The 27,961-nt window shown below is 44.4% G+C and overlaps 2 protein-coding genes and 1 long non-coding RNA gene across 8 annotated transcripts; 1 reads left to right on the top strand and 2 right to left on the bottom strand.

The window, feature by feature from the left end:
* Positions 1 to 43: 43 nt before the first annotated feature.
* On the bottom strand, positions 44 to 4,354 carry LOC128323348 (uncharacterized). The gene is made up of 2 exons (XR_008306220.1): positions 4,059 to 4,354; positions 44 to 2,469 (listed from the first exon to the last, which is right to left on the bottom strand). It is a non-coding gene; the product is annotated as an uncharacterized LOC128323348 (long non-coding RNA).
* On the top strand, positions 4,299 to 6,664 carry ARMH2 (armadillo like helical domain containing 2). Its single transcript, XM_053246288.1, has 2 exons — positions 4,299 to 4,649; positions 6,084 to 6,664. Exons 1-2 carry the CDS (start codon positions 4,451 to 4,453, stop codon positions 6,521 to 6,523), a joined length of 639 nt encoding a protein of 212 aa, XP_053102263.1. The 5' UTR covers positions 4,299 to 4,450; the 3' UTR covers positions 6,524 to 6,664.
* A 4,465-nt stretch (positions 6,665 to 11,129) lies between these two features.
* GMNN (geminin DNA replication inhibitor) lies at positions 11,130 to 26,491 on the bottom strand. Of its 6 annotated transcripts, none has more exons than XM_053250737.1 (7): positions 26,330 to 26,491; positions 25,947 to 26,022; positions 16,605 to 16,703; positions 16,185 to 16,317; positions 13,195 to 13,277; positions 12,903 to 13,013; positions 11,130 to 11,613 (listed from the first exon to the last, which is right to left on the bottom strand). In XM_053250737.1, exons 2-7 carry the CDS (start codon positions 25,998 to 26,000, stop codon positions 11,416 to 11,418), a joined length of 678 nt encoding a protein of 225 aa, XP_053106712.1. In that variant the 5' UTR covers positions 26,001 to 26,022; positions 26,330 to 26,491; the 3' UTR covers positions 11,130 to 11,415. The 6 variants fall into 6 exon arrangements, with proteins under 6 accessions (XP_053106712.1, XP_053106708.1, XP_053106713.1 ...); XM_053250733.1 differs by having other exon boundaries at positions 16,185 to 16,320; positions 26,330 to 26,488; XM_053250738.1 differs by having other exon boundaries at positions 16,605 to 16,700; positions 26,330 to 26,487.
* Between the last annotated feature and the right edge of the window lie 1,470 nt (positions 26,492 to 27,961).

The raw sequence follows: 27,961 nt of genomic DNA, 5'->3' as shown, positions 1-27,961 counted from the left end.
ACATTACAATGTTGGGGGTGAGGAGACTAGACTTGAACTCTCCTTTTAAGGTTTGCTTTTTCCAACATTTATTTTATTAACACATTTATTTCCCACCTTTTCAATGTAATATTGAACTCGAGGCAGTTCACAACCAATCATCAAAACAATCATCAAAATACACAAAATACACAGCTATTAGAGAAAGGAAAGAACCTCTCAAAAGACAAAGAAGGACTATAGGCCACCTCCAGCCTCAGACACAGGATGCCTCTGAATACCATTTGCAGGGGAGTAATAGCAGGAGAGAAGGCATGCCCTCAACTCCTGCCTGTAGGCTTCCAGCAGCATCTTGTGGGCCACTGTGTGAAACAAGACGCTGGTCTAGATGGGCCTTGGGCCTGATCCAGCAGGGCTGTTCTTATGTAAGGACAGCAATAATGTTCTGAAGCCATTAGGTCAGATGCAGCCATGCTGCCTGTTCACTCTGCCTCTGGTTAGTCTGAGAGTGTAGCCCTCTGTGTAAGTGCAAGCCCTACCCTGGCCCGGTCACGTTCAAAACTCTCACATCCTGTGCTTAGAGTGTTTGTCTGCAGAGTCAAATTGACAGATTGGTTCCAACATATCGGTCAGCATGAACAGATTCTTCCTCTGATCAGAAGACTGGAGCACACCAGGCTTCCCAACATGGGCATAATCTGACCACACCTGTGGCATTTGATTGCAGAGACAAATGCTGTAAGCATGGACATCGGACATCAGGAGGGGGACTAAAGAGTACCAGAAATTCCCATTGCTGCTCCAGGCCTGCTCTTTTGAGGCAGCATTGTTTAGATGCTGCAGGAGCAGTTCCTTTCCTTAATTCTGTGGCAGCTGCTACTGTAGCCTTTCTCAGGCAGCATTTCTGAACTGTTGCTTCTGTACATGCTCAAAATTTGGGCTGGGGAAAAGGGGAAGGGACAATGTACCCGAGTATTGCCCATCATGCTATGTTGTACCCATGTAATCCGAATATAGTGGGATGTATACACCAAAAAAGTTATATGCACCGAAGGATGGAAAGTTAATTGTAATTCTGCATGTAGCTTTAACAGAACCATCCAGCAAGCACCTTTTAATCCAGCCTGCTGTTTGCCTCTGATAGGCAGGTGAGGATGGCAGACACACTATTTCGGCACCAGGGAGGACAGGCAAATACCTGGCAACCTGAGTTGCTGCTTCCAGACAGCTGCCGAAGGATAGCACCAAATATCTGTATGCCCCTCAGCCAGAGGTGTGCCACCACAGGTGCTAGAGTCTTTGTAAATATGTGGGGTGCCGAGGATAGCCCAAATGGGAGTGCTTTGTATTGGTAATGTACCCCAGCATATCTGAAGCGCAGTAGTCATCAGCTGGATTGATGTATGGGGACATGTAAGTAGGCTTTATTGGAGAGATTCCATCTGGATCTTCCTTCACTTGACCAGTTGAGGAATTTGAGGAGACCCACCTTCAATGACCCGTCCTTTCGTGGGACAGTGAACAAGGTAGCATTGATGCCTTTGCTTTGTTGGGATGGTGGTACTTGTTCTATGACACCCATTTCCAATAGATGGTAAATTGCTGCTAGTAGGCCTGAGTGTTTGGAATGTGAGCGAGACATCAGGGTGGGGAGGAGGCAGTTGGGTGGGTTGGCATCTAGTTCTATTTTGTAACCTTCTGCTATGGATGTTAGGACCCTCTGGTCCATAGTGGTGAGCTCCCAAGCGTGGAAATGCACTGAAATGCATCTGCCTAGGGTTGGAGGCCGGGAGTCAAGATTGTTCTGTGGCTCTAGAAGGGCTGTTGAAGGCTTGGCATGGCTGGCTGAATGGTCTGTTGGAATTGCGGAGTCGGTTCCAGAAGGGGTGCTGGGGCTTGAAGTCCCTGCCCTGTGGTTGAAAAGGTCCTCCAAAGGGACGAAAGGACTGAAATGGCTTTCTCAACAGCACCCACTCAGGCTTGCGGCAGGCCTTGCATTTGTTCTTCGTCTCTATGAGTATATCTTTCAGTGCATCCTCCCCGAAAAGCTTTGTGCCATCAAAGGGAACTGAGGCCAGGTTTCCTCTTGAAGTGGCATCAACCTGCCAGTGCTTCAGCCACAAGTTATGGTGAGCCACCACTGCCAATGTGGAGGAGCAGGAGGCAAAGTGAATGGAATTCAATGTGGCTTGGGCCACAAATGCCTGAGCCTTCTGGATTTTTAGCAAGATTTGTTCGGTTTGGATCAGCCGGAGGGTCATGGAGGAGGTCATCTAGCCAAAGAATGGAGGCCCTGGCCAGCAAGGAAGATGCAGCTGAAGAGCGAATCACCAGGGAAGAGGCCTCATGAGAATGGTAGAGGGCAGGTTCAAGCCTTTTATCAGTTGGGTCTTTCAGTATGACTTCTCCATCCCTTGGTAGGAGGGAGCCCAACGGTAGGGTGACCACCAGAGCATCGGTGGGAGGTATCTTAAGGAGGTCTGACAAGTCCTGTTGAAATGTAGAAAATTTAAGTGTAATATCTCTAGCCTTGGGACGGGAAATACCAGTGCATCCTTGAACACAAGCAGGGGATGCCTATGAGGGGGGTTGCAATCCCAGTGTAGTGATAGCCTTATGAATAAGCATAGAAAAACATCCAGGGAGGAAAAGGTGCTGAGAAGTAACCATAGATTAGTTGTCCTGGTCATCAGACCGTTCACCCTCCTCCTTATCAGGCTGATCCAGATCAGAGTCTATTGGGGTGTCCTCAATAGGAATTATTTCAAGGTCTGGATTTAGAGGTGTATTTGGGCAGGTGTGGCTATGTTATCACCCTGACCCAAAGGTGCTAGTAAATTAGGGCCTGGGAGCAGAGATTCTCCCCCAGAAAGTTCAGAAGAGTGAGTGAGTGCCCTGAGCAGAACGGGGGGGGGGGGGGGGCGGGGCACATCTGAATTTGGAGGAATGAGATTTAGATTTCCTTGAGTGTTTGCTTTTCTTTTTGGTCTTCTTTGGGGAAGGGCCACGAGAATCTGATGATGAGGAATTGGATTAAGAAGACTGTTCCTTTCTGCTCCTCTTTCTCTTATTAGTCCTGGCCAGGTTTGCCTGTCACAGGGATACAGCAAGAGTGTCCTGGAACCACTCCTGCCATGCAGGGGGTACCGCACTAGGCAAACTAGATTGAGTAGGGAGGTGGGGTGGAGAGTTATTAGCAGTTATGGGGCTGACTCAAGAGGCACAGATTTCATCATATTGCTGTAAGCAGTAGATGATGAGGCCAGTATTCTGGTGCTGTTGTCGCCCATAAAGCAATATGGCCTGGGCTAGGAAGGCTGCGGAGCAGACCCCGGCTGATGCGGATGAGGCCTGGTCTTGCAGCTGGGCGGCCTCCACATTTCCCACCAATCCTGGAAGCTGGGGCATTCTTGTTCCTCCTCGCCGCCACCGCCACCACTCCCAAAGAGCTGGCCAACTGTAGACTGGGTGGCAAAACATTAGAGGAGCCACTTTGATAGCGGTGGGGCCGGAGATGAGGTCAAGGCCTGGTTGGAGCCCTTGGGATAAGTCGCTTGGCTTCAGGTCTTGTGGCCTGGCAGTGGGACACCTAATGAGTCCTTTGCCATTGCCAGCTGCCTTGCCAAGGAAGGCCTGTGAGCACCCATCAGGGCTGGAGGCACTCCAGTGCCTCTGGGAAACAATGAGGCATTCCTCCCTCTGGGGCCTAAGATGTTCCTCAGCCACCATGACTGCTCCATACAGGAAGAACAAAGGTGGGGAGGGAAGAGAGAGTGGGCAAGAAGCAGGGTATTTGTTTTTATAATAAGTTGAAGGAGAAACAAGTGTTGAAAGTAAACAAACTTAAGGAAGAGGTTTGGAAAGATAGTAAGCAGAGGAGAAAAGAGCAAAAATGCACAAGCTAAGAGAAAAAAGTCTGCCTGGAGCAATTGCAGGACTAAAAGAATTTTGAGGGATTATCCTTCCCAGGCCTTTATAGGCTTCTTTTACCTAATTAACATAGTCCTGCATAGGAGCACGTGGTAAGGATAAGCCACCTGGAGATGTCCTCCTGCAGCAGCAGAGAAATTTGTATTTACCAGCCTTGATAGGTGAGGAATTGACAGGACAGCCTCATGTGTAAAATGGCAAGAGAGAAGGAGCGATAATTATTTCTTGTGCCTAGAGGGGAATAAACCTGTTGTACATAGATAATTTAGATTAAACCCTTCAAGCGGAAGGATGAATCTTGCATGTTTTAAGAACCCTCCATAGGCCTTGGAATTGGGTAAGAATCTGCATAAGTATGACATCAAGAATCCATGCAATTTCCATTTTCCATTCTATTTACTGCATTCCAGACCATTGCCTAGTTACCAGCTGCAGGGGTTTAGAGTCAAATTGGTATCCATACTTTGCCTTTTCAACAATTCCCTAATTGATTTAGGAAGTACAGCTTTATAAGGAAACACAAGAGGCTTTGTGAGGCAACATGGATGCTATAATAAATGCGATACAACATTGGTATAAAAAGTACATCAAGCGCATAGAGGAAGCACCTGTGAAGCTACTAGACCACAACTTTCACCACCATAAAATAAAAGTATACGGTTTGGAGCTGAGAAATCCAGAGCTAACGCTGGAGGAGAGAGCCAAAGCTGCACTATATATCGGGACGCTAGCTTACACAGGTAAGCAGTTCAGGCTGAGATGTACCAACTAGGTCTGAGGCAGTAGTTTTGAGATGAATTCAGGGTCATCCGTTTTATCAAAACTAACTCTTATGTATTATTGAGGCTTAAAGTGACAGGGTTCAGGGAACCCCTCCCCTAAATAAAATCTTGCTTCAGAGAGATTGCTTCTCATCTCCTCCATAAAAGGTGCAGCGCAGGGGACAAAGACACTTTAGCTTCCAATACAGCCCTTGTCTCCTACAGAGGGGCATGACTGAGGAGAACTATCAAGAGGGGGCACTATGGGCCCAGGAACTGTTGAGTACCCATCAATGCCTCTGTGTGAGAGATTCTATATCCTGAATACCACTGCTGCATGCTGCAGAGTGTCATTCTTTTAAAATATGTTGTTTCAAAAGGACTCTCTCCTTTTAATGCGACTCTTCCATCAGCCAGCAAGACTGATGATCAACTGACCAAAGTTGTTCACATGAACATTTTCATCAGACCTGAGGGGAAGGCAGGACACTATCTACCCCCCGCCCCCCATGATCCTTGCTGCACTGGGTACCCACACAATCAGCCCACACAACTGGAGCTAGGGGCGGGGGGAAGTAGACTGCATGGGAGTCACCACTGCCAAGCTGCTCCTTCCACCCAGCTCTATGGAAGCTCGGGCTGGCGGCAGCACAAACTTCCACACAACCAGGCAGTATGATAAGAGGGTGTGTGCATCCTCCTACCTCACTTTTAGTCTGGGTACAAAACCTAGGCTACCCAGTAGGGATGTGCGGACTAGTCTGGGGATTTGGTTCGGGGGGGGGTGTCTGGGTTGAACCGAACCCCCCCCCCTTCTGTGCGGACCAGAACCAAACCCCCAGACAAGTCTGTGATTTTTTTTAAAACTTTAAATTTAATTTACCTTCAGCCCCTTTGGGGGGCTTCCTGTAGGCCACAGTGGGAGGAGGAGTGTCTGCCAAGGTTCCCCCTCCCCCTGCTGGCCTCTCATATCGCCTCCATAAATTGGCGCGGTGGCCATTTTGGAGGCTGCTGCGCATGCACAAATGGCCTCTGCGAGGTCCTGGGCCATGTCAGATTCACTTTGCAGTAATTGGGGCCATGTAAGATTATACAACGGAACAGGGCAACCACCCAGGGCTCTGCTCTTTGGAGGGGCCCCATGCACTTGCTGCTACCTTTAAAATTAGTTGGAAAGGGACCCCACAGCTCACCAGTGCTCTAAGAATGGCCCTGGCAGTGAGGGCCAGGCAAAATGCAATGACGGTTTAAGGAAAGTCATGTGGCAGATCGGTTTTAAGCAAAGACAAAAACCCAGAGCCATTCAAAACAATGGCTGCTTCTGTTCACACACAATGGGGTACCTATATGATAGCAATGCTCAGAATGTTTGGTATATATCAGTGAGGACTCAACAAATGCTTTTCTTTATAGGTGGAATCAGTGCTGCTGACCTTGCATCAGACTATATTCGGGACATGATTGATGTTTTAATCATGCCAGATACTTCCAGCAGTGTGAGGATCCCAGTGTTAAAAGGGATAGCTGCGGTATGCTACATAAACTATGGCAACCAAAGCATAGCCAAAGAAAACCATCTTTCTGATGTTCTCCTTGCATGTCTTGATGAAGATGAAGATGACCCAGATGCCGAACTGGATTTAATCATTGTGAAGTTCTGGGCTTGTTACGTTATGACTATCGTCTGCTGTAACAACCTCCCTAATATTAAATTGTTTCAGGATTCAGGGGGCCAAACACTGGAGGAAAGGCTGGAATCCCTGTCTAGAATGGAATGGTTTGGCTGGCCAGAAAATTATGCTGAAGTGATGTTTGAGCTTCTGGGATACCAGAAGGAAGAAGATGACAGCTAGGGCCCAGGAAAGCCCAGAAATACACATGTAAATTGAGAAGGGCTGGGGTATTACAGTCTGCACCACAATGACTTCTACACAGTATAGTATTCCTCTATTCTTGTTCCTAAAGGTTTGAGATTAAAAACAACTGAACAGTAACATCCTACCTTGTCATTTATAGTTTACAAATCAACTAGTATTTTGAAGCCCGTTATAATAACGGGTGCTAGCCTTTTCCTCTCCCCATCTCTGATTTTTTTTTTTTTTTAATACTGCCGCCGAAGTCCCACCCTCCCTCCCTCCCAACTTCCGAAACCACCTTACCCCGGCCCGTGACAGTTGAGCAAAGGAAGACCTCAATTGAAGAGGGAAAGAGGAGCTCGCAAGCAGTGCTCCTCCATCTGCAAAGCCTCTTTCCAAACTGGCGCTTGGGGCGGAAAGGACGCCTCTTGCGTCCTTTTCGCCTAAAGCGCCAGTTCGGGCAGAGCCTTTGCAGAGGGAGGAGCACTGCTTGCGAGCTCCTCTTTCCCTCTTCAATTGAGGTCTTCCTTTGCTCAACTGTCACGGGCCGGGGTAAGGTGGTTTCGGAAGTTGGGAGGGAGGGAGGATGGGACTTCGGCGGCAACGGCGGCGGCAGCATTTTCACCTTTAGTTTTCTTCGGCCTCCGCTCGGCCCCCAGTCCCGGCCTCCGTCTCCCTGGGCCGGTCTGGACCCCCGCCGCCATTCCCCCTCCCGCCACCCACCGCGGCCTGCGGCTCCGGCCGGGCCCTCCGCTGCCCGGGCCCATTCCTGGCTTCCTGGGGCGGCTCTTTCTGGCCACCCAAGATGTTTGGCGGCTCCTGCCGCTCGGTCCTTTGCCGCCTCAGCCAGTCTCTCCCTCCTCCGCAGTCCCAGCTTCTTCGGCGCGGCCGTTTGTGGCCGCTCAACATGGCCACCGGGTGCTGGCGGACATGTCTCTCTTGGACTGTTCTGAGGATGCGCTCCGCGCATGCTCAGAACAGTCAAGGCACGAACGCACGCTTAGTGTCCATCCATGGACGGACACCAAGCGTTTTATTAGAGAGGATACATTTCTATATAAGGCTGCAAAAGAACCATGGAAGGGGGCTGCCAGTGAGTGTAGCCAATTCTGAGCTAGGTGGACCAATGGTCTGACTCAGGATAAGGCAGCTTCCTCTCTTACTCCAATATACTGTGAAGCTCCGCTCCCATGAGGCTACTCCTGTATTCTTTTCAATCTCAGTAGCCTTCAAGACAGAGTTAAACTAGTAGTCTTGACCCTAACCATAAAGTTCACACACGGGATCTGCCCTGCTCCTCCTCCCTAAAATAAGCCCCTGCACTCCCCAAGGACCCTCAGGAGTGGGGTAGGCACTGGGAATGGAAGTGCAAGTGCCACCCAAGAGCACTGCTAGTGTGTGCGGAAGGTCATTTGCACTCTACATTTCATTCGCAGGTTAGGATCCAACCCATTGTGCCCCAATAGCCTGGGAAGAACACCTCATTCCTACAGCACTATATAATGCCAACTTCATGGGAGGAATGCATGCAAGGACAGCATACCATAAGTATCTCTTAAATATTCTGAACATTAAATCATTTTTGTGCATCACATTGTAGACAATATCTTCCGTTCCTTGCAGTAAGGAAGCTGTTTCATGCCCATCCTCATCAGGCTCGAAGCAATTACTGCAGGAGGTTGTTGCATCTACAGTACCTCTGTTGGGAAACCACAGGCAGCCTGAACGGTGCATCTTTGCCCAGTTCCAAGTGGTAGTCCGCCTATCTTAACACTGGTAGAGCAACTGCATGTGTTTGACATAAGAGAACCACCACATGAAACTGGGCAGTTTTTCACATGGTGAAACACAACCTCCAAATTGCCTGCAGTTTCCTAACAGCTGTACATGCCACAAACCTCTGAACAGTATGTCTGTCAAACACACATAAGGACTTTTGTCCAGGCATTTTGTAACTTGTGAAACACCCTTAAGATGTAATGCAAGATCGTCTTTCAAACAAGATTCCACCCATCAGATCCATTTGTTGCAGACTGCAAAAAGCTTTATAAGCAGAGACCATCTCATGCCTCTGTAGCAGAAGGGCTGTCTCTGACAAAGCGTAGAAAGCACAGGAAAAACCCACAATGCAGGCAAACTGTGGGGGAAGCTCATCTATACAAGTTTATTTATTCTAGCAGAGTGCCTTCTTGTAGGACTTGAATGAAAAATACGACTCCAACCACGACAGACAGAATACCTTCCTTTCTATGAGGGAAAACCCACTCCTAACTAGCAAAGGTTTCTTACCACAAGTAGGCCCCCTCAGTCTCCTCACTAAATCTTTCTGGAACCTTCTTTTGGAGAAGTATCCTGTTTAAACTGAATGCAACTAATTCACATTATCCTATGCCCAACAGAGAGCTGTGCTCAACAGAGAGCTAGGGCTCTTCTTTATTCACTAAGCCAGTGGTTCCCAGCTTGGGGACTTCCAGATGTTACTGAACTCCAACTCCCATCAACCCCAGCCACAATACATTGTAGCTGGGGCTGATGGGAATTGTAGTTCAGCAACATCTGGAGACCCCCAAGTTGGGAACCACTGCTCTAAGCATTATTTTAACAAAAGGTGCATACTTTTTAAATATGTTAATTCTTATATTTCCTAATAGCTTTCCATATTGGAATTGAATAGGATAAATGACCATCACTACAACTGGTGAATCAAGATTATACTTTTACTATGCTGGATTACAAAAGAAACCATTATTGTAATCTGTGTGTAGCATATTCCTGTCCATCTTAAACACTGCCCCATGGGATTTTGCGTCTAGTAAACCTGAATGTGATCTGGCTTTTTGCCTTTGTGGCAACTATCACTGTGCACAAGAGTATCCTTAAAATTTTTGGTTCACTTGAAAGTTAAGACAGTTCTTTTATCATAGACTGAAATTTCTTCAACCATGTGCCAATATTTCACGACAGTTTAGATAAAGCTATAATCTTATAGAATACTGTTCTTTCAACTCTAGAGTCACCTTTGGGAGATAGCAGTTCCTTTGAGTGATATAATGGCCTATGTTGAGCTGCATCTACAAGTCTCTCCAAATAGCATCTGCATCTAAAATCCTTTCCCATTCTGGACACTTTCTGAAGAAGATCACATAAGCATTTTAATACAATCAGTTGCCTAAAGGAATATTTTTAATGTGATGAAAACTGCTATAATTCAGATAAATGCTTTGATCTGTTGGCTCTCTTCAGATGACAGTCAACAGATGGTGACTGTTTACTATGGAGTCCCAGACTGAATACTGGGTACAGTTCTGGTCACCATATCTCAAAAGGGATATTTTCAAATTGGAAAATGGGCAGAAGAGGGCAATCAAGATTATTAAGGGGCTAGAGCACCTTCCTTACAAGGCAAGGCCAACACACTTGGGGGCTTCATAGTTTAGAAAAAAAGGGGAGACATGATAAAGGTTTATAAAGTTATGCATTATGGGGAGAGAGTTGATAGGGAGAAGAACTTTGTTGCACAACACTAGATCCAGGGGTCATCCCATGAAGCTGTCTGCCAGGAAATTTAGGACTGAGTGCATAATTAATCTACGGAATTCTCTACAACAGGATAAGGTTATAGGCACCAGCTTGGATGGCCTCAAGCAGGGCTCAGACACATCAATGGAATATAAGCCTATCAATGGCTACTAGTCAGGCTGGCTATAGGTTACCTCCATGTTCAGTTGTGGTTACTTCACAGCAATTAAGCCTTATGTGCTGTGATATTACACACGCCTGAGACATACCAATTAGTAGGACTGTGTACTTTGCTAAAAGTCAGAATTCCATTTTGGAATTCCCAGCCCCACCATAGAGAGAGCTGCTCACAGTAGAAGCTCAGGAGGAACTACATAAGAGGCATCTGTGGTTCCCAACCACCCCGCAAGAATGACGCTTCCTTTGTCCCCTCTGCCGATCCCAAGGATTATTGCAACTGCCCAACTTTCCCCACAACAGTTCAGGGTGGCTTTAAAAGAGCCGCCGCCACCCTCCTACCTGGGACAGTTACCCTATCTGCCTCCTTGGGGTAGGGGCTGGGAATTCTGAAATGGAATTCTGACTTGTACCGAAGTGCACAGTCCTACCAGTTAATGCCTACTCTTGTTGAAGCATGTGTTCATGTTGCGATTACTGTACCAATAATGGCTGCTACTGGAAAAGAGAGAAGAGACATTTCCTCTCAGCATCTACTACAGCTATTCAGAGAACCCCTGTGTTTTGTGTAAGTCAATCCCATTAGTTAATGGAATGCACTTCTGGTTTAAAAAATGTAGCTATGTCAAGACCCTCTAACAGTTGCATTTGTGCTTCAATGCACTTCTAGATTTACAGAGACCAGCCACTTGGTGTAGCTTTAGGCTGCAGTGACTTGGCCTGTAATCCATTTATGGTTTCAGCTACCCAAAGTTCTATTCCTCAAGAGTGGTCTCCAAATGAAGTTTATTTTCCACTGGCCAAAAGCTAAAAGCAGAGATGTCAAAGTCCATCACAGCTCTGACACCAGTTCACTGGCAGAGACTGGAACCCACTTAATCCAGAATAGTGTACTTGAAATACATGCTACAGTTGTGTAGACAGTAAGTTTATTTGGCAGTTACATACCTCATATCACACGAATAAAACTATTTACATGCTGAAATACATAGTATTTCCATGTATACAAGTGACCAGATGCAGTCTACTTTAGACAGACAAGTTACTTGCATTGCTACACATTAACAGGCACAACCCACCCTCTGAATCTTAAGCAACTGTTCACTTTTCTGAGGATTCCACTCCTCCCATATATGAAACGCAGCCTCTGGCAGTTCATTCCCCACCCCACCCCTTTTAGAGGCAAACTAGTTTCACTGATTACTTGTTTCATTTGTAAGCAGGTCTGTGACATTCTGTGTAGAATTACTGAAGAGCTGTGAACTTTGCTCTTTGGAATCACAGTCCAAGTCCTCCTCTGTAGAATCACTTTCTTCATCTTCATTTGCAATTTCCTCCAGGTCTAGATTTTTCAGGGTCTCAAGGCTTTCTGGTGCCTGTCCAGTTAGTCGCTAGAGAGGTATAAGAAAGCATTCATTTTGGTTTTTGGAGTATCACATTCTACAGTAGTAATGCATCTTCAGTTATACCACTATATTTCAGCCATCAAAACTCCTTGCTTTCTGCAATAGTGTCCCCATTATCTTAGTAGTCCTTATTACCTTCATATTGCCAGTAGAGGTTGGAAAGTGACTCACAGAAGAAGCATGATCTGAATAAGGGACTTCCAAAATCACAGCTTCTTTGCCAGTATATAAGCAGCCTTGCTGATCAGACCCAAGGCCTATCTAGATGCCTCTGGAAAGCCCACAAACAGAAATGGAAGGCAAGCCCCCTCTCCCTGCATTGCTCCAGTACCTGGGATTCAGAGGCATACTGTATGCTGCATGAGGTCTTGAAGTACCACAGTGTCCTCTATAGTTTTATTCTTTGTTACACAAGTTAAGCTTACAGGAACTTAGAAAACTGTGTAGTTTGTGGGAGTTATTACAACTCTTTAGTTTGTCACTTGAGGCATTTTAAGAAGGAAGACTGAAAGAGTTCTAAATTCAAAATCTAGGATTTTAGATATTCAAGTCTATAGGGCTCAGGTCCTAAAAAAAATAGATGTGCTTTTTATAAAGCCATTAGCTTGAAGGTAAAAGCATATTTAGGCCTGTAAGCTTAATGCTGTTGGCTTATATAAAGAACAAGGTTCAATATAGCTTTTATTAGGAAGCTTTTAATATAAAGGACAGCTAGTTATACCTCCATCTAAGAGAAAGGGCTTTAAACATTTTGCCATTCAAAACTAGAATCGGCAGTCTCCTTTAAACATCCACTGTATAGCAGTGTGCTTGTAAAATATCCAGGATTACAGGGCTCAGAAACTGGCAGCCTGCAATTTGACTCTGGCCTGCCTACCTTCCTGCGATGACCTAGTAAAGACCTAAATTCTCTCCCTGTTTTATGTTCCTTTCTAGGAAAGCTAGGCAGAAAGTGAGGCTAAGACTAGGCCTTGCCTAGGAGAAGAGGAAACCTCTTGCCATGTGTGCCAATGCACCCTTTCCCCCTCCTCACACACAAAGCTAGACAGATCAAGATAAGAATGTGAAAGCTTGTACCCCGCCCCATGCAACCAGATAGTGAGGAATGCTAAAGGAGCATGCACTGGTTGGGCTTGTCTGCAGGGCAGCTGACCAGTTGTCCTTCCATCCCAGATTAGTCTGCCACTCACTCAGTTACCAACTGGTACACCAGAGCTCCCCTTGCAAGATGCATCTCACACACAAGATTGCTTATTTACATTGCAGTAGTCTACCTCAATCATGTTTGCCATATATTGTACATGGCCTGCTAGCTCTGCAAGCTCTTCATTCTCTTCTTTTAGACAAGCAATCTCACCATCCTTTAACTCTATTTCTTTGTGCAGCTGGAAAAAGCAGAGAGATTTCTCATTATCAGCTAGGTTTCTCATTATCACAAACAATACACAGGATACTGTACATGTACTGGAAGGCAGAAAAAAAATAACTGAAGGCCATTTGGAAAACTCTAGTGTTAAATTTTGAACAATGATGTCAGTCAAAGCAGCTGTCTTGTACTTCAGCTACCTTTTCATTTTCTTGCAACACCTCGTACAGTGCTTTCCTTCTCTCCTCAGCCAGTTCCTTCCAATACCGAGATGAAGGGTTACCTGCAAATATTGAATACATTCAGTCCCATATTTGATAGGGGGAATCAGTTCTTCAACAACTTTTGACCAATGCATGAGCCAGCTTTACAATCATTGGCGCAGAAAGATTTACCAGCTCATCCATCCATCTAAACATCAAACTGGACAGCTTAACTATAAGCAAGAGCTAACCTGCAAGACAGCAGTCACTTTGAACTCTTGGTCAACTGCAAGGCTGCAAGTCATCCAGCTTTGAGATCTGTTTATTTAATTTATTCATTCATTCAATTTATATACTGCCCTTCCAAAATGGCTCAGGGCAGTTTACAACAGAATAAAAACAGTTAACAATTAAAATACCACCCCAAATGTTAACAAACATGACAATAATTATCCAAAGGAGTGTTGGAAATGTAATCAGCAAGTGGGGTCATTTAATAATATGTGGTGGACCTGTAGTAAAGCACAGTACTTCTGGAAGCAAATTAATATACTTATGGAGCAGATTTTAGATATTAAGTTTCCTTTTCTTCCAGAAACATGACTAGATCTAATATTCTTACTAAATATACTGAGTTGTCTTTGTATATGACTACAGTGGCTAGGATATTATATGTGGCTAACTGGCGTTCTTCGGTAATCCCATCCATGGATGATTGGTTATGAAATTATGGGATTACGCTTCAATTTCTAGAGTAACAGTTTAAGTGAAACAAATTTCCGTGGAGTCAGTCGTGTCAACTTGGGAACCTTTTATTAACTATAATACCCAGCGAAACTTACAATTATTTCCAAGATCCGGCTTTGAACTGTAAGTTCTGATCGTCTGTATCTGTTATATTAATACTAATGTTTATAGGTGTAAGTATTAGGCCCTTTTCAGCCTTTTTTTTACTGTTTTATTTGGTCTTGAACTCAGACTGACTGTGTTACTTGTTATTTCAAGAGATGTACTTATGTTATGTTCCTTCTTTTATCTAATAATACACTTTAACAAAAACCAAGAACAATTAAAATCAAAACTATAAAAACAAATTAAAACCAACTAAACATTGAAACAGTTTAAAAACCCTGGAAAACCAGGGCAAACATTTAAAACAGTTTACAACAGTTTAAAAACCCTTGAAGGCCAGGCCAAACAGATCGGTTTTAAGGGCTCTCCTGAAAGACAGTAATGAACTCAAATTATGGATTTCTGCTGGGAGTGCATTCCATAGGCCAGGAGCAGCTACAGAGAAGGGCCTCTTCTGAGTCACCACCAGACAAACCGGTGGTAACTGGAGACGGACCTCCTCAGATGACCTTAAAGTGCGGTGGGGATCATGCAGAAGAAGGTGCTCTCTAAGATAACTCAGACCTAAGTCGTTCAGGGCTTTAAAGGTAATAACCAGCACTTTGTATTTTGCCCAGAAACATATTGGCAGCCAGTGTAATTGTTTCAAGACAGGCATAATATGGTCTCTCCAGATTGCCCCACAGACCAATCTGACTGCTGAATTTTGAACAAACTAAAGTTTCCAAACTACATACAAAGGCAGCATCTAGGCTCAGTGCCAGAAGTGTTCAGTAGGACTTGTCAATACCCAGCGTTTTGCCCCTTGGATTTAATATTTTAGAGTTGTTCCATTGATCAGAGGTTCTCTTAAATGAGACTGTACAGCACTGAGGTTTGCCATCAGTGCATTAGGTCACTGCTTTAAGGCCATCTATGAATTGCTTTTCAGTAGCTTTCTCCCTCAGAATTGCTGCTTTCACTGAATTGTCCAGAGACCAAGATCTTTTCTGGCTGGTCACAACAGCAGCTACTGTGTTCAGATTTGTCCCAATGGAACCATTTTACACTCACACTGACCCTCATTTGCCAGTTTCCCCATTCAAGTAGAAAAATGAGAGCTGGCTATTCAGGGCAGAAGATATCCCATTATCTGTGTTGCATATTATGCACTTTTTCTGTTATCGCCTTTGTACAATTCAGCCACTAAAGGAATCTGTTAACTGTCCAATTGTATTGAAATTAATTATTCGTATCCCATCAGAATACATGGGAAGTATAAACAACTCTGGAGTCACTTTGCCATTCAGCAGCATGTTTCACATGATGTTCAGTTAGCAATAAGCAGTGCTTGTATACTCTGCCAAGTTTAGCTCATTAAAGCTACTGTGCTGAGTTGGTCAAGTGGGCATAAAGCAGTAATTAATGTTAAACCTGAGTTAGTCTAGAAGTTAAGAATAGGTCTGTTCGTCAGCAAGGCAGGGCCCCAAGACAAGTCTTATTCCATTCCTGTTAATACACACACACCAACATGGTTTGTCTGTGGTCAGATAACCAAGACAAGTTGGGATGGAAAATGCTCCTTCTACCCACTGCAAATGTGTGCACACAAATACAATGAACGTGAATTATGCAATTGTATATGGATATTATGAGTAAATGGATTTATATTTTTGCCAATCACTGAGAAGACAAGGACGGACAGAGAAAGAGCAATGGAAGCAAAGTATCTTTGGTCTCACCCCCTGCAATTTCTATTTGACCTCAACTGATTTATGCTGCCTCAAAGATGCGAACAAAGAGGCAATTTTCTTTAAATTCAGTAGCAGGAGTGCAAATGGCCCTATTCAGCTCTAGCACAGCATCCCTCCAGTGGCTGTTGCTGACATTTACCTTGTGTTACTTTTTAGCCTGGGAGCCCTTTTGGAACAGGGAATATTTCTCTTTTTCTGTGTAAGATGCAAGTTTTGGGCAGTACAGAAATATGTTAAACAAATAAACTGCTTTGAGAACTTTTGTTGGAAAGCAGTATATAAATAATAGTATTATGTCTTGGTGATTCATGTTGGACAGTTTCTCTCAGTCTTCAAGTCTAACAGATGAGTCTTAACTAGACTATCTAGTAACTGCTTTTGTTTTTTTAAGAGGCAATGTACCTTTTACTGTAAGATCAGAAGCTTGGATGACTCCTGTTGTGTTTCTGTATTCCGTTTCAACAGCAACTTCAGGTTTGGAAGCCTTTGAAATAGGCGGATCACTCCAAAGTTTCCTCTTGATTGATGATTTGGTCTGCTATAGTAATGTTAGTAGTTAAACTCTCAGAAGCAAGTATTCTTCAAACTGTTTTCATCTTGTTTAAGCTAGACACCACTTTAAGCCTAGTATGGGCGCGAATGATTGAAGATGGGTCTTCAAATGTGTTCTCAATTCAACATTTAAATCCACTGGCCTACTTAAGCTTATATGGCACACACTAGTATGATAAGCAAGCAAGCTGCGGCTTACATGTTACACACAGTTATTGGCATTTAAGCAATATCCGATTCCTCAAGTTGTGCTCCAGCAGTTGGACTTACCTTATTTATCCTGCCAACAAGACAGCCTGTTATAGATGGCTGGATCATCTTAAGAGTTTGTCTCTGGAATGTGCTACTTGCATTACTTGTAGAGCCCTGCTTTTGGAAAGACATTTAGTTAGTCTACTCCACTGAGGCCTGCTAAAGTTAATTCAGATTTCCAAGATAGTCTGCATTAATGTTTGAAAACTAGGAATATTTCAATTTACAAAATACAAATAGCACCCTAAGTTGTGTATGGCAGGGCAGCACAACTTCATCCCTCCAGCTGTTGTGGGACTACAATGCTCATTGTCCCCAGTCAATAGTCAGGGATGATAGAAGTTGTAGGACAAGATCTGCAAGAAGGCCAAAGCTGTGCAGCCCTGATAGGTGGTCATCAGGACTACCGCTAAAAAAAAAAAAATCACATTAATGCAAGTCATGCAGGTCATGTCACTGACCACGTTTTCACACAGAAGGCAGAACAAGACACTGGGAAGAGCCTCAGATTTGTTCAGGATTAATCCTGTCCTTTACAACTCCCAACTTCCAGAGTTAGATGTCAGAGGCTTACGAACACTTATTGTCCACACCAGCTAGTGTGTATATATAAAGTCACAACATCTTTGCATTGCAACAGGATCCCACAGGATTTAGTTATTTGAACTCCTCTTGTGTCATTACTGGTATTTGCATTGCACCAAAAGCGGAGAGTGAAATTACTTTGAATTCACCAACTTAGACTACATAATACACCCAAGGAGAGGGTTCTTTAAAGATATACAGACAAAGCAAGATACTTCACAGGGTACATGTTTCTTTTGATTTGTGGCAGGTGTCTAGTTGCTTTGTTTGGGACATAACATGCTGATCCAGCCAGAGTATTGTTTTGGGGAAACAGAACATCTATCACCCTCCTTGCCATATGTAAATACCCATTTCCTGCATTAATTCTTTAGAAAAATCGTTACACTGCCACCATGAGATAGCAAACAATGGTAGATAATCAAACAGGGATAACAGGAACATAATGTCATACTAGCGTGAGAAAGTTAGCGATTCACACTGTACTTCACATGACAAGAGCTCACCTTTCCCACGGTAAAGTTTCTGCTGCCAATTAACTTACTGCTGAACCTCAGGACAAGTGCCAGGCTACTGTGGGAACCAGCATTGCACTAGACTTCACACTACACTACTGCTGCTGGATTAGACTGTCGCTGTCAGAAGTATTCACTGGCTCTCATTTGCTTGGGTTAACCTATTACTTTTAATATTTATTATGTTTAACCAATAGCACCTGCTGAAGACCAAAACTAGACAGCAAGCAAAAATTCAGCTATACTCATGTAGATGCTTTTGAGTAAGGGAGGGAAGCAACGGCTAAGAACAAATGCCTTGAGACAGTGTTGGTTTCACACTCTTGTTTCTGTAAAATTTAGATACCTTCTTCCAAAATAAAGCAATGTTACTCCTCAGCAGGAGCCCACACATTGGCTCACCAGTCACCATGGCAAGTGTTCTCCCCTGCTTTGGCAAGTGGAAAGCCAACTGCAACAGGGCCAAGACCCTCCAGCAGCAACTTGACCCAGAGAGTCGAAAGCACCTCTGAAGCAGAGTACAACAGGAAAAAACCCAGAAGCAGGTAGGGTTCCACCCCCACAGTTGCACTGGGCTTTGAGGATACTCCAGATGCCTCCAAACTTCAACCACCTAGGGACTTTTTGTATGGGGTGGTATATAAATGTACTAAATAAATAATTAAAATGGTATCAGAGACAAGATCCATCCCATTCCCTTTTGGAATGGGAGTCAACTCAATGAGTGTCGACTCAATGTGCGGCAGCTGTGAAAAAGGCAAATTCCATGCTAGGGATCATTAGGAAGGGGATTGAAAATAAAACGGCTAACATTATAATGCCCTTATACAAAACTATGGTGCAACCACACTTGGAGTACTGCGTACAATTCTGGTCACCACATCTTTAAAAGGACATTGTTGAACTGGAGAAGGTGCAGAAGAGGGCAACTAAGATGATCAGGGGCCTAGAACACCTTTCTTACGAGGCAAGACTACAACACCTGGGGCTTTTTAGTTTAGAAAAAAAGACGACTGCGGGGAGACATGATAGAGGTCTATAAAATCATGCATGGCGTGGAGAAAGTGGAGAGAGAGAGATTCTTTTCCTTCTCACAGAACACTAGAACCAGGGGTCACTCCATGAAATTGATTGCCAGGAGGTCTAGGACCAACAAACGGAAGTACTTTTTCACACAACGCGTGATCCACTTGTGGAACTCTCTGCCACAGGATGTGGTGACAGCCAACAACCTGGATGGCTTTAAGAGGGGTTTGGATGACTTCATGGAGGAGAGGTCTATCAATGGCTACTAGTCAGAGGGCTGTGGGCCACCTCCAGCCTCAAAGGCAGGGTGCCTCTGAGTACCAGTTGCAGGGGAGTAATGGCAGGAGAGAGGGCACGCCCTCAACTCCTGTCTGTGGCTTCCAGCGGCATCTGGTGGGCCACTGTGCGAAACAGGATGCTGGACTAGCTGGGCCTTGGGCCTGATCCAGCAGGGCTGTTCTTATGTTCTTATGGAAGAGCAGGTTTAGTGGAGCCAGAGATGTGTATTTGTTGTCCAAAGCACCAAAACTGGCAGAGCCTTGCTTCTGGTTAAGCAGCTATGAAGTAAACTGTGCTTATCGCTTCCAACATGCTAACTCAGTCAGCCACATGCCCTGGCCCTTTAAAGACAGAGTAGGCAGCCAAGAGGGAAGCAGCACTCTTGAAAGGGCTTGGACAGCATCACAGCTATGAACGAGGCTCAGGAAATCCACTAGTCTACTTGTCTGTGACGAGTGAAAAGAATCCTGACAAGTATAGTGGGGTGGGGCTTTAAAAAGCAGGAAGGGAACAGTTTTCCCTATGAAACTGACTCCATTTTTGTTTTATAGCACTAGGTTAACTACTGCAATTGCTTAAGGGGTGGCTTTCTTTAATCTTGAATGGAGAAGATATACCCCAAATATGCAACCTTCTTTTCAAGATCATTTAAAGGAGGGCTCCAAATCACAGTCAGATTACAAGCTGCCTATGAGTAATCCAGCTGGCTCAGTGCCTCATATTGCTTTCTGAAGCCGATACCAAATGATGCTCACCCTCCCCCCCCCCTTATCCTCTGCCATACACACACATGGACAAATTTGTTGGCACCCACACAGCTAATTGGAAAAGTGTTTCATGCCTCTTGAAAAGCAATTAAATGAAAAGCAATTGTCCCATGTATACCTGCATGCCTTTGATATGTCATCAACTAAAGCAAAGCAAGTGTGAAAAGAGATAAAGTATCGCTTATTCTACAAAGATATTCTAAAGTGGTCTGAACACATTTGTTGGTACCCCTAGAAAAGATCATAAATAATTGGATTAGAGTGATGTTTCAAATTAGCTGTTTTCTTTAGTTAGTATCACACATGTCTCCAATCGTGCAATCAGTCATTCAGCCTAATGAAATGGAGAAAAGTAGTCGCTCTGCAGTTTGGTATCATTGTGTGTCCCACAATGAACATGGACCAGAGAAAGCAAAAGAGAGAGGTGTCTGAGGAGATCAGAAAGAAAATGATAGGCAAGCATGTTCAAGGCAAAGGCTGTTAAGACCATCTCCAAGCAGTTTGATGTTCCTGTGACAACAGTTGCAAAGATGATTAAGAAGTAGCCAACCTCCCTGGATGCGGCCACAAAAGGAAAATCGACCCCAGAATGGGCAGAAGGATAGTGAGAATGGTAGACAAAAAGCCAAGGACAACTTCCAAAGAGATACAAGCTGAACTCCAAGGTCAAGGTCCATCAGTGTCTGATCGCACCATCCGTCACTTTTTGAGTGACAGTGGGCTCAATGGAAGAAGACCCAGGAGGACTCCACTCTTGAAAGAAAAACATAAAAAAGCCAGACTGGAATTTGCTAAAATGCATATTGACAAGCCACAATGCTTCTGGGAGAATGTCTTTTGGATAGATGAGACAAAACTGGAGCTTTTTGGCAAGTCACATCAGCTCTATGTCCACAGATGAAAAAATGAAGCTTTCAAAGAAAAGAACACCATAGCTACTGTGAAACATGGAGGAGGCTCGGTTATGTTTGGGGGCTGCTTTGCTGCATCTGGCACGAGATGCCTTGAGTCTGTGCAGGGAACAATGAAATCTCAAGATTATCAAGACATTCTGGAGCGAAACGTACTGCCCAGTGTCAGAAAACTCTGTCTCAGTCGCAGGTTATGGATCCTCCTACAGGATAATGACCCAAAACACACAGCTAAAAGCACCCAAGAATGGCTAAGAACAAAACAGTGGACAATTCTGAAGTGGCCTTCTATGAGCCCTGATTGGAATCCCATCGAACATCTATGGAAAGAACTGAAACATATAGTCTGGAGAAGGCATCCTTCCAACCTGACACAGCTGGAGCAGTTTGCTCAGGAAGCAAGAGTGAGCCAAACTACCTGTTGACAGGTGCAGAAGTCTCATTGAGAGCTACAGGAATCGCTGGTTTGCAGTGATTACCGCTAAAGGCTGTGCAACAAAATATTAGGTGAAGGGTCCCATCATTTTTGTCCATGCCATTTTCATTTGTCTTATTATTTGAAATATTCTGTTGCATCAAAACTCTAAAGCAAAGTCTGATTTTTGTTAAATGCAGAACAATGATGGGTGCCAATGACGTTTGTCAGTTTCAAGTTATTTCAGAGACAATTGTGGGTTCTTCTTTTTTCATGGAGGGGTACCAACACATTTGTCCACATGTGTATGTGTTGTAGTGTTATAGTATAATACATAGTACTATGTATTAAAGGTCACTGTAACCCAAAGTAGGGCTGACAATGGGACCTCATTTGACTCTCAATTGCTAGAAATATCCAGGAAACACATTTGCCCCCCACTTTCACTTTTCTTGTTCCAGATAAGTAAATAACTGCTAAACACACAATCCTGTAGAATTCTGTTTGAAAAAAAGGTGGGAAAGCTTTCTAGATATCCTCACAGCCAGAGGGTCACTGTCAGTTTGTGGCTAACAGGATTGGAAAAGCAGCGCAGATCTGCTCCTATATCTGCTTGTAACAATAGCCTCACTGTTGGGTGGAAAGGTGTGGAATAGGTGGCAGCTCTCTCTAGTGGTGTGCACGGACTGGTCCGGAGGCCTCCAAAATGGAGGATCCGGACCGGTCCGGCAGGGGGGGTGGCTACCTTTAAGGGGGGGGGTAGAACTTACCCTTCCCGCCGCTCTTCCCCCTCCAGCGCTGCTTTTAAAATCCAAGTTTTGGGGGCGGCAGCGTTCTTCCCTGCCGCCCCGGCCCCCGTCATTGCCCGGAAGTAGCTTATAAGCTAACACGCATGCGCGCATCGCGCGCGTGCCTGGCGCCGCAGTCGGCGCACGCACGCACGGCATACGTCACACGCAGCATGTGACGTATGTGGTGCGCACGCACACCGTGCGCATGCGTGTTGGCTTGTAAGCTACTTCCGGGCAACGACAGGGGCCGGGGCAGCAGGGAAGAACGCTGCCGCCCCCAAAACATGGATTTTAAAAGCAGCGCCGAAGGCGGAAGAGCGGCGGGAGGGGTAAGTTCTACCCCCCCCGCCCTTAAAGGTAGCCACCACCCCCTTGCCAGTCCGGACGGATCCGGACCGATGCACACCACTAGCTCTCTCCCAAGGCTCTTGCTCTAGCAGAATGGTATTGGGAGTTATCTAAGAGGACACTGAGTGCAGCTGAGAAGAGTATTGGAAAGACTCCCCCCCCCCCGCGGACTTTGATTCCCTCACAAAGCACAGAGAAGAGTAGATGGCAGGCATCTCAGAAAAACTGTATTCTCACCTGTAGGATGTAAGGGTGGCCTGCTACAACACATCTGTTCATCACCCAAGATAAAAGTAGGCTATCTGCAAAATGCTTCCTTTCACTTCTATGCAAACATGTGCAACTTTAACCAACTAACTAGAACTTGCACACTTGTCAAATACCATTAAATACATTTGTTTACATTAGGATGGCTACCCAATCTGGTCATTACCTTATGGGGTCATGATTCAAAACAAATGGGGGCTTCTCTGGAGACACATGAGCAGTTACTAAAGAGGTCGTAAAACCCTTCTGACCTCCCTTGTCCAGCCCTGTTTGTATGACCAATTTTGACTCCTCACAATAGGTAGAAGGAAGCAAAAAGAACCAGCAACACTGAGAGCCAACAAAGTATTCAATGAACCTATACTTTCCAGGGCCACTCTCAGGAGCATACACTGAGCCAGTGTATCTGCCACTCAATCCTGTTTTTCCTACCATCGTGCCACTTCCTGATCCATCACATCAGTCTTCAAAGACTTAAAGAGCACTGCTAGGCTTGAAGGAGTCGCTTAGAATTTCTGTTCTAGAGAAAACACTTCTAGAAAGTGTTTTTCAAAGGAAGTCATCAAGTAGATCATACTTGTCTTCTGGCAAACCAAGAACCAGTTAGGCAATGGCAGCCTAAAAGGCACAAACCTTTACCTAAATATAAGGAGAGCTTCCCTGTACAGCAGTTGCCCCTTGATAAAAGCCAACTAAGACAAGGTATACAAAACACGTTGGGCTCCATGCAGTAACTATCCATTGACTTTATAGACAAACATGAAAATTCCCTCTACAACAGGACTGATGTGTCCTATTCAGAAAATATACTAGCTCCCATGCTTCACTACCCCCTTACTGGTTTTTTTAATCTTATTCCATAATTATCCTCCAAGGTTGTTTTTTTTAAACAAATGGAGTTCTTTAAAACTTTATAAAGATTAAAAAGTAAAGTATCTCACAAGGTATCTAGACTGTTGAGAACTCTTTGCTTTGCTACCAACAATAAGCTATGATGCACTCAGCAACCTAGAGCTAGTGTTACATACAGCAGTGTCCCTTTAGGGGATAAACATATAGACACCACCCAGCTGCCCCTGTAAGTGTGGAAACAGTGCTAAAGTAACTTTCTGCCTGGTGAAGTGTCAAGGGGTTGTACGACTCAAGCCAGGTTTGTTTTTTTAATACCTTGACTGACAGCAAACCACCACACAGGTCAGTAAGAATTGTCAGAGTTCTTAAGTGCTGGAAGATTTTGTGGACTGGTTTTCAATAGCTGGATAGTAGACAGAGTAGGGGCTATAATATCATGAAAGCTAGAACACTGTGCAACATACACTTAGACAAATGCATAATGGTGAGGGGCCCTAGTCTATGGTGGTACACACACTTTGCAGGCAGAAAGTCTCAGGTTAACCCCTGGCAGTACCAGCTGAAAAGGATTCCAAGTAGCAGCGCTGAAAAAGCCTTCTGCATGAGATCTTGCAGAGTCAACACTACTTAGACAATACCAAGTAGTCAAGACTCTCTATGGCAGCTTTGTATGTTTACAGAAAAAGCTTACTGCAAAACAGGAGGGTAGAGGTTTTTGCAATTGAAAGTTCTCTTCACTTTTTTGCTTTCAAAAGTGTTCTAACATGCCCCGATGTGGGAATTTATTTTTTTGAACAAGCCCTAGGCTGCCAAACCCTCTCTTTAGAGGAACACATGCCGCTGCATCTTGCCAACTTTTGACTACTACTCACATTTAGTAATAACTGGATATAAATTGGCTAGAAACAATACAATCATAGTCCAGTCATTAGGACATCCTCCAAATACCTCTGTCAGCCTATCTTCAATACTATATCCTGTTGAGTTCATGTCTGACTATACCTTTTCATATCTTGGCACATTGCTCCAACTGAAAGCTAGTTTTTCTCCCCTTATTATGGAAAGCTGTAAAGTACTATCAAATAATATGCAACTGAAAAGTGTATTTTAAAATGCGATGTGAAGATAACATAGCTACAACTTATTGGGTCTTGTTTCTTCTGCCTCACCACAAGGTGCAACTAATGTACAAAACTACCTGTTAAGAACAAAATACTAAGAGGAATATTCTTTGAACATAAGTTTAACTAGTTGTCTGAATAGCCTACACAAGTCTGTTATTCTAGCCATGCAAATATTGACTCTGAGAACTATAAATCAGTAGATCAGCTAAAGTTTAGTGGATTAGTTGGCAAGAGCAAGATTCAGTTTGAGAGTGGGAAATTAAGGCCACACATTTGGTTAAGGCCACTTTTGTGTTTTCATTGTATATGGCCTTACCTTTCAGAAGTGGAGAGATAGGTTCTGCTTATTAAGCTTAACAGCATTTATTTCACAGCCCAAGAACTTAGGTATACAGTACAAGTTTAAGCAGTTTCAGTGAAAGGCATGTGGTTAGTCAAAAGATTTTTTTTAAACAGTCCTACTGAATGCACATTATTAGCATGCCCAAATTCAAATCCTAAATGTGGGCACCTCAGTCGCCTCCTGTTGTCAAATGCTGAATTGCTAACAAAAACAAGGAGGGCTTGCCTCCACAAGTTTAGACAATGTTAAACTATCTTGTTCTCTCAGTTAGTCCAAGTGCTACTTATTTCTTTACAGGCACTTCATAACCTTTGATTAACACAGCTAATAAGGTATAAAAATAGTAGGAACCATGAGTTTGTCTTTTGCAAAAACAAGTGCTATAGACATAAGCAACAATCCCTCCATAAGTCTGACATGTGCTAAAGCAGTGCTGCTCAATTTCAGTCCTTACAGCTCCCATAATCCCTATCCACAGTGGTCAATAGTCAGGTATTATTGGGAGTTGTAGGCCAACAGCTGCAGGAAGGTCAAAGTTCAACAGCCCTGTACTAAAGTATCCTTCAGAAATTGGACAAGTAGCTCAGGGCAGACTTTGTTCAACTTCCTTTCCAGGGATCAATGCTCTGAGGGGTAGCCACACATTATATGGAATATCCCATGGATCTCCTGAGGTTTCTCCCCACAACACATGTGCACACAACAGTACATGCATATCTGCATACAGTAGTAGTGCAGCCAAGGGGACATTTAACCCCATCCCCCAGGCTGTCATTTGCCTCAAAGGGGGAAAGGCACCACAATACAAATACCTGCATTTCCCCTCTCACCACTGGGCAAAAGGCACAGGGCTAATTGCTAAGCATTCAACACAAGTGCTGTTAACAAGTCAACAGTTCTCTGCAGCTACATTTTAATAACAAACCCTCTTGACATTTTCACAGATCTCTTGGCCAACATGCTGTTTGGCTCCAAGAGTTGTCAAGCTAAAACTTAATTCTATTCATCTTGTATGCAACACGCACCACCAACCCCAGTACCTTTAACCCAAATCCCTCCTTCCAACCATAAATGCAAGGGCCATCTGCAAACACCCTCTGCAAGACGAGACTTAAAAGCACTCGGTTAACATCTTACCTTCACAGTCGAGGATTCCTCTGCCTCGAGTTTCTGCTTCATCCTGGAATTCATTTGCCCCCTTCTAAGCAGAGTCCTACAGTGGGAGAGAGCATGGCAAGACTGTCTGAAAGCAACTCACTGGAGTCATGCTGCGGCGTGCGGTAGCCACAATCCCAGCGGCAGCCGCTTCGGGTTCGCACAGTAGGACTCCCTCCTCCCCGCCCCCATGCACAGCACTTTCCCTCCCGGAGTTAGCAGCTCCTCAAACCTCCAAGTCCTTTGCTAGAAAGGCCTGAAAACCAGCCACTCGCTCGCCCAGTCCCGGGGACGACGCAGCTCTCCTTCTGCCTTCCCGCGCGCTGCAGAGTAAGACCCGACTTGGGGGGTAAAATGGGGCTCACCCGGACTCTTCCCAGCCGAGGGTTGCTCACTCGTCCCTTCTCCTACCAAACAGCAACACAGGCCAGGCGTCTTCTTCCCGCGCTACCGTGATGACGCGCAGAGAAAAAGAACTACTCAGAGCCCGGATGTGCGCAGGGCTATTGATGGGCGGGGCGAGGCGCAGTGCTAGGAGGGGTGGGGTGGGGTGGGGTGTGAGTGAGAGGCAAATAGAAGTGCGCGGGCGGGGGGGACGTGTCGGTGATTTTTGTTTGCATTTGCCAACAAAAAGTAGTTCCTCGGGAACAAACGGGGATCGATTTGTGTGGTGGGGCGAGTCTATACTCCGCTACAAAAAGCAACTTTGTAGAGGTAGTCTGGAGCCCTTTCCCTTTGCAGTTAACTGGCTACAAAGGCAGATAAAGGGAACAAATTGGAGTATGCAGTCTGGGATTTTTGTTTTTAAACTCCTGGAAACAGGTTATCAGATAACAAACTGAATGAATCTCGGAACTCTTTATACATTTATTTGTTTATTTATTTAGGCAAAAGGTAGTTAATCAAAGAGAACAAACTGGGATGTTGGTTGGGGTCTGTGATCCTGTAATCTCTTGACACTTTCCTGGGGAGAGGGGCGCTACAAGAAGTAGTTCTTCAAAGGGAATACTTTTTAATGAGAGTTTCTGTCAAAGGGCAAGTCTTGCAGTCTTTTGCTGTTCTGTTTTTGGCAGGTCACCCAGAACAAATCAAACAGATCCTCCTCCTAGTAAAATATATATATTAGGCATAAAAGCTTCTCTATTCTCCAAACAGTTTTTACTTCTAAAATTAAAAATAGCATTATTTTCATTGTCAGGAAGGTTGTCTGTGAAGGTTGGTTTATATATGCCTGGAAGGACCACCTATAGCTATTAATACATTCACTGATGGGGTTTGTAAGCAAATTTATAATCCCTGTCCATACTTGGCTCCATGACACCTACAATATGTACAGAGGACACATCCTTAATATACTACCTACTAACCGTTTCTCACATTATGGTAGGCAACTTTAAAGTCACATAGCCTCCTTTTATTATCCCTCAGTTAAAAAGTTTCTGTGGCCCTAGCTGTTTTCTAATAATGAAATAAATATTTCAGCTTTAAAATCGTAAAGTTGTAAACCGCCCAGAGACGTATGTTTTGGGTGCTATAAAAATATGTTAAATAAATTTTTAAAATGCCCTAAACTTACTGTGAAGAAAATGTGGTTTTCTTTTACTGCTGTATTTGATTATATTATAGCTTCAAACTGGCATATATCTTTCCACTGTTCTGTAGATATAGACTCCCTTGGCTCTCTTTCCCTCTTCAGCCTATACTGTATATATCATAATCGTAATTCTCTTTCCTGTATCATTCAATAGATTTTTTTTTTAGCCAACACTCCTTTACCCACATTTCCTGATGTTAACAATAGCCAATATCCTAATACTGTGCTTGTGCAAGCAAAGAAAGCACATGTACGTTGCTAGCACCCCCACTTCTGAAGGCTGTTTACTGTAGGCCACCTAGGCAGTTCTGACAAGATCCACTGGGGAGTGGTGTCATTTCTCATTTCTCAGAAGCATCCTATGCCACTTGAGGATCCAAAGGAAAGTGCCTTCTTTCCTTTC

This window comes from Hemicordylus capensis, chromosome 4 (genome assembly GCF_027244095.1).
Source record: "Hemicordylus capensis ecotype Gifberg chromosome 4, rHemCap1.1.pri, whole genome shotgun sequence".
In the NCBI taxonomy this organism is placed as follows: Eukaryota; Metazoa; Chordata; class Lepidosauria; order Squamata; family Cordylidae; genus Hemicordylus; species Hemicordylus capensis.
Note: the sequence above shows the minus strand (reverse complement) of the source record. Positions and strands in the feature narration are given on the sequence as shown.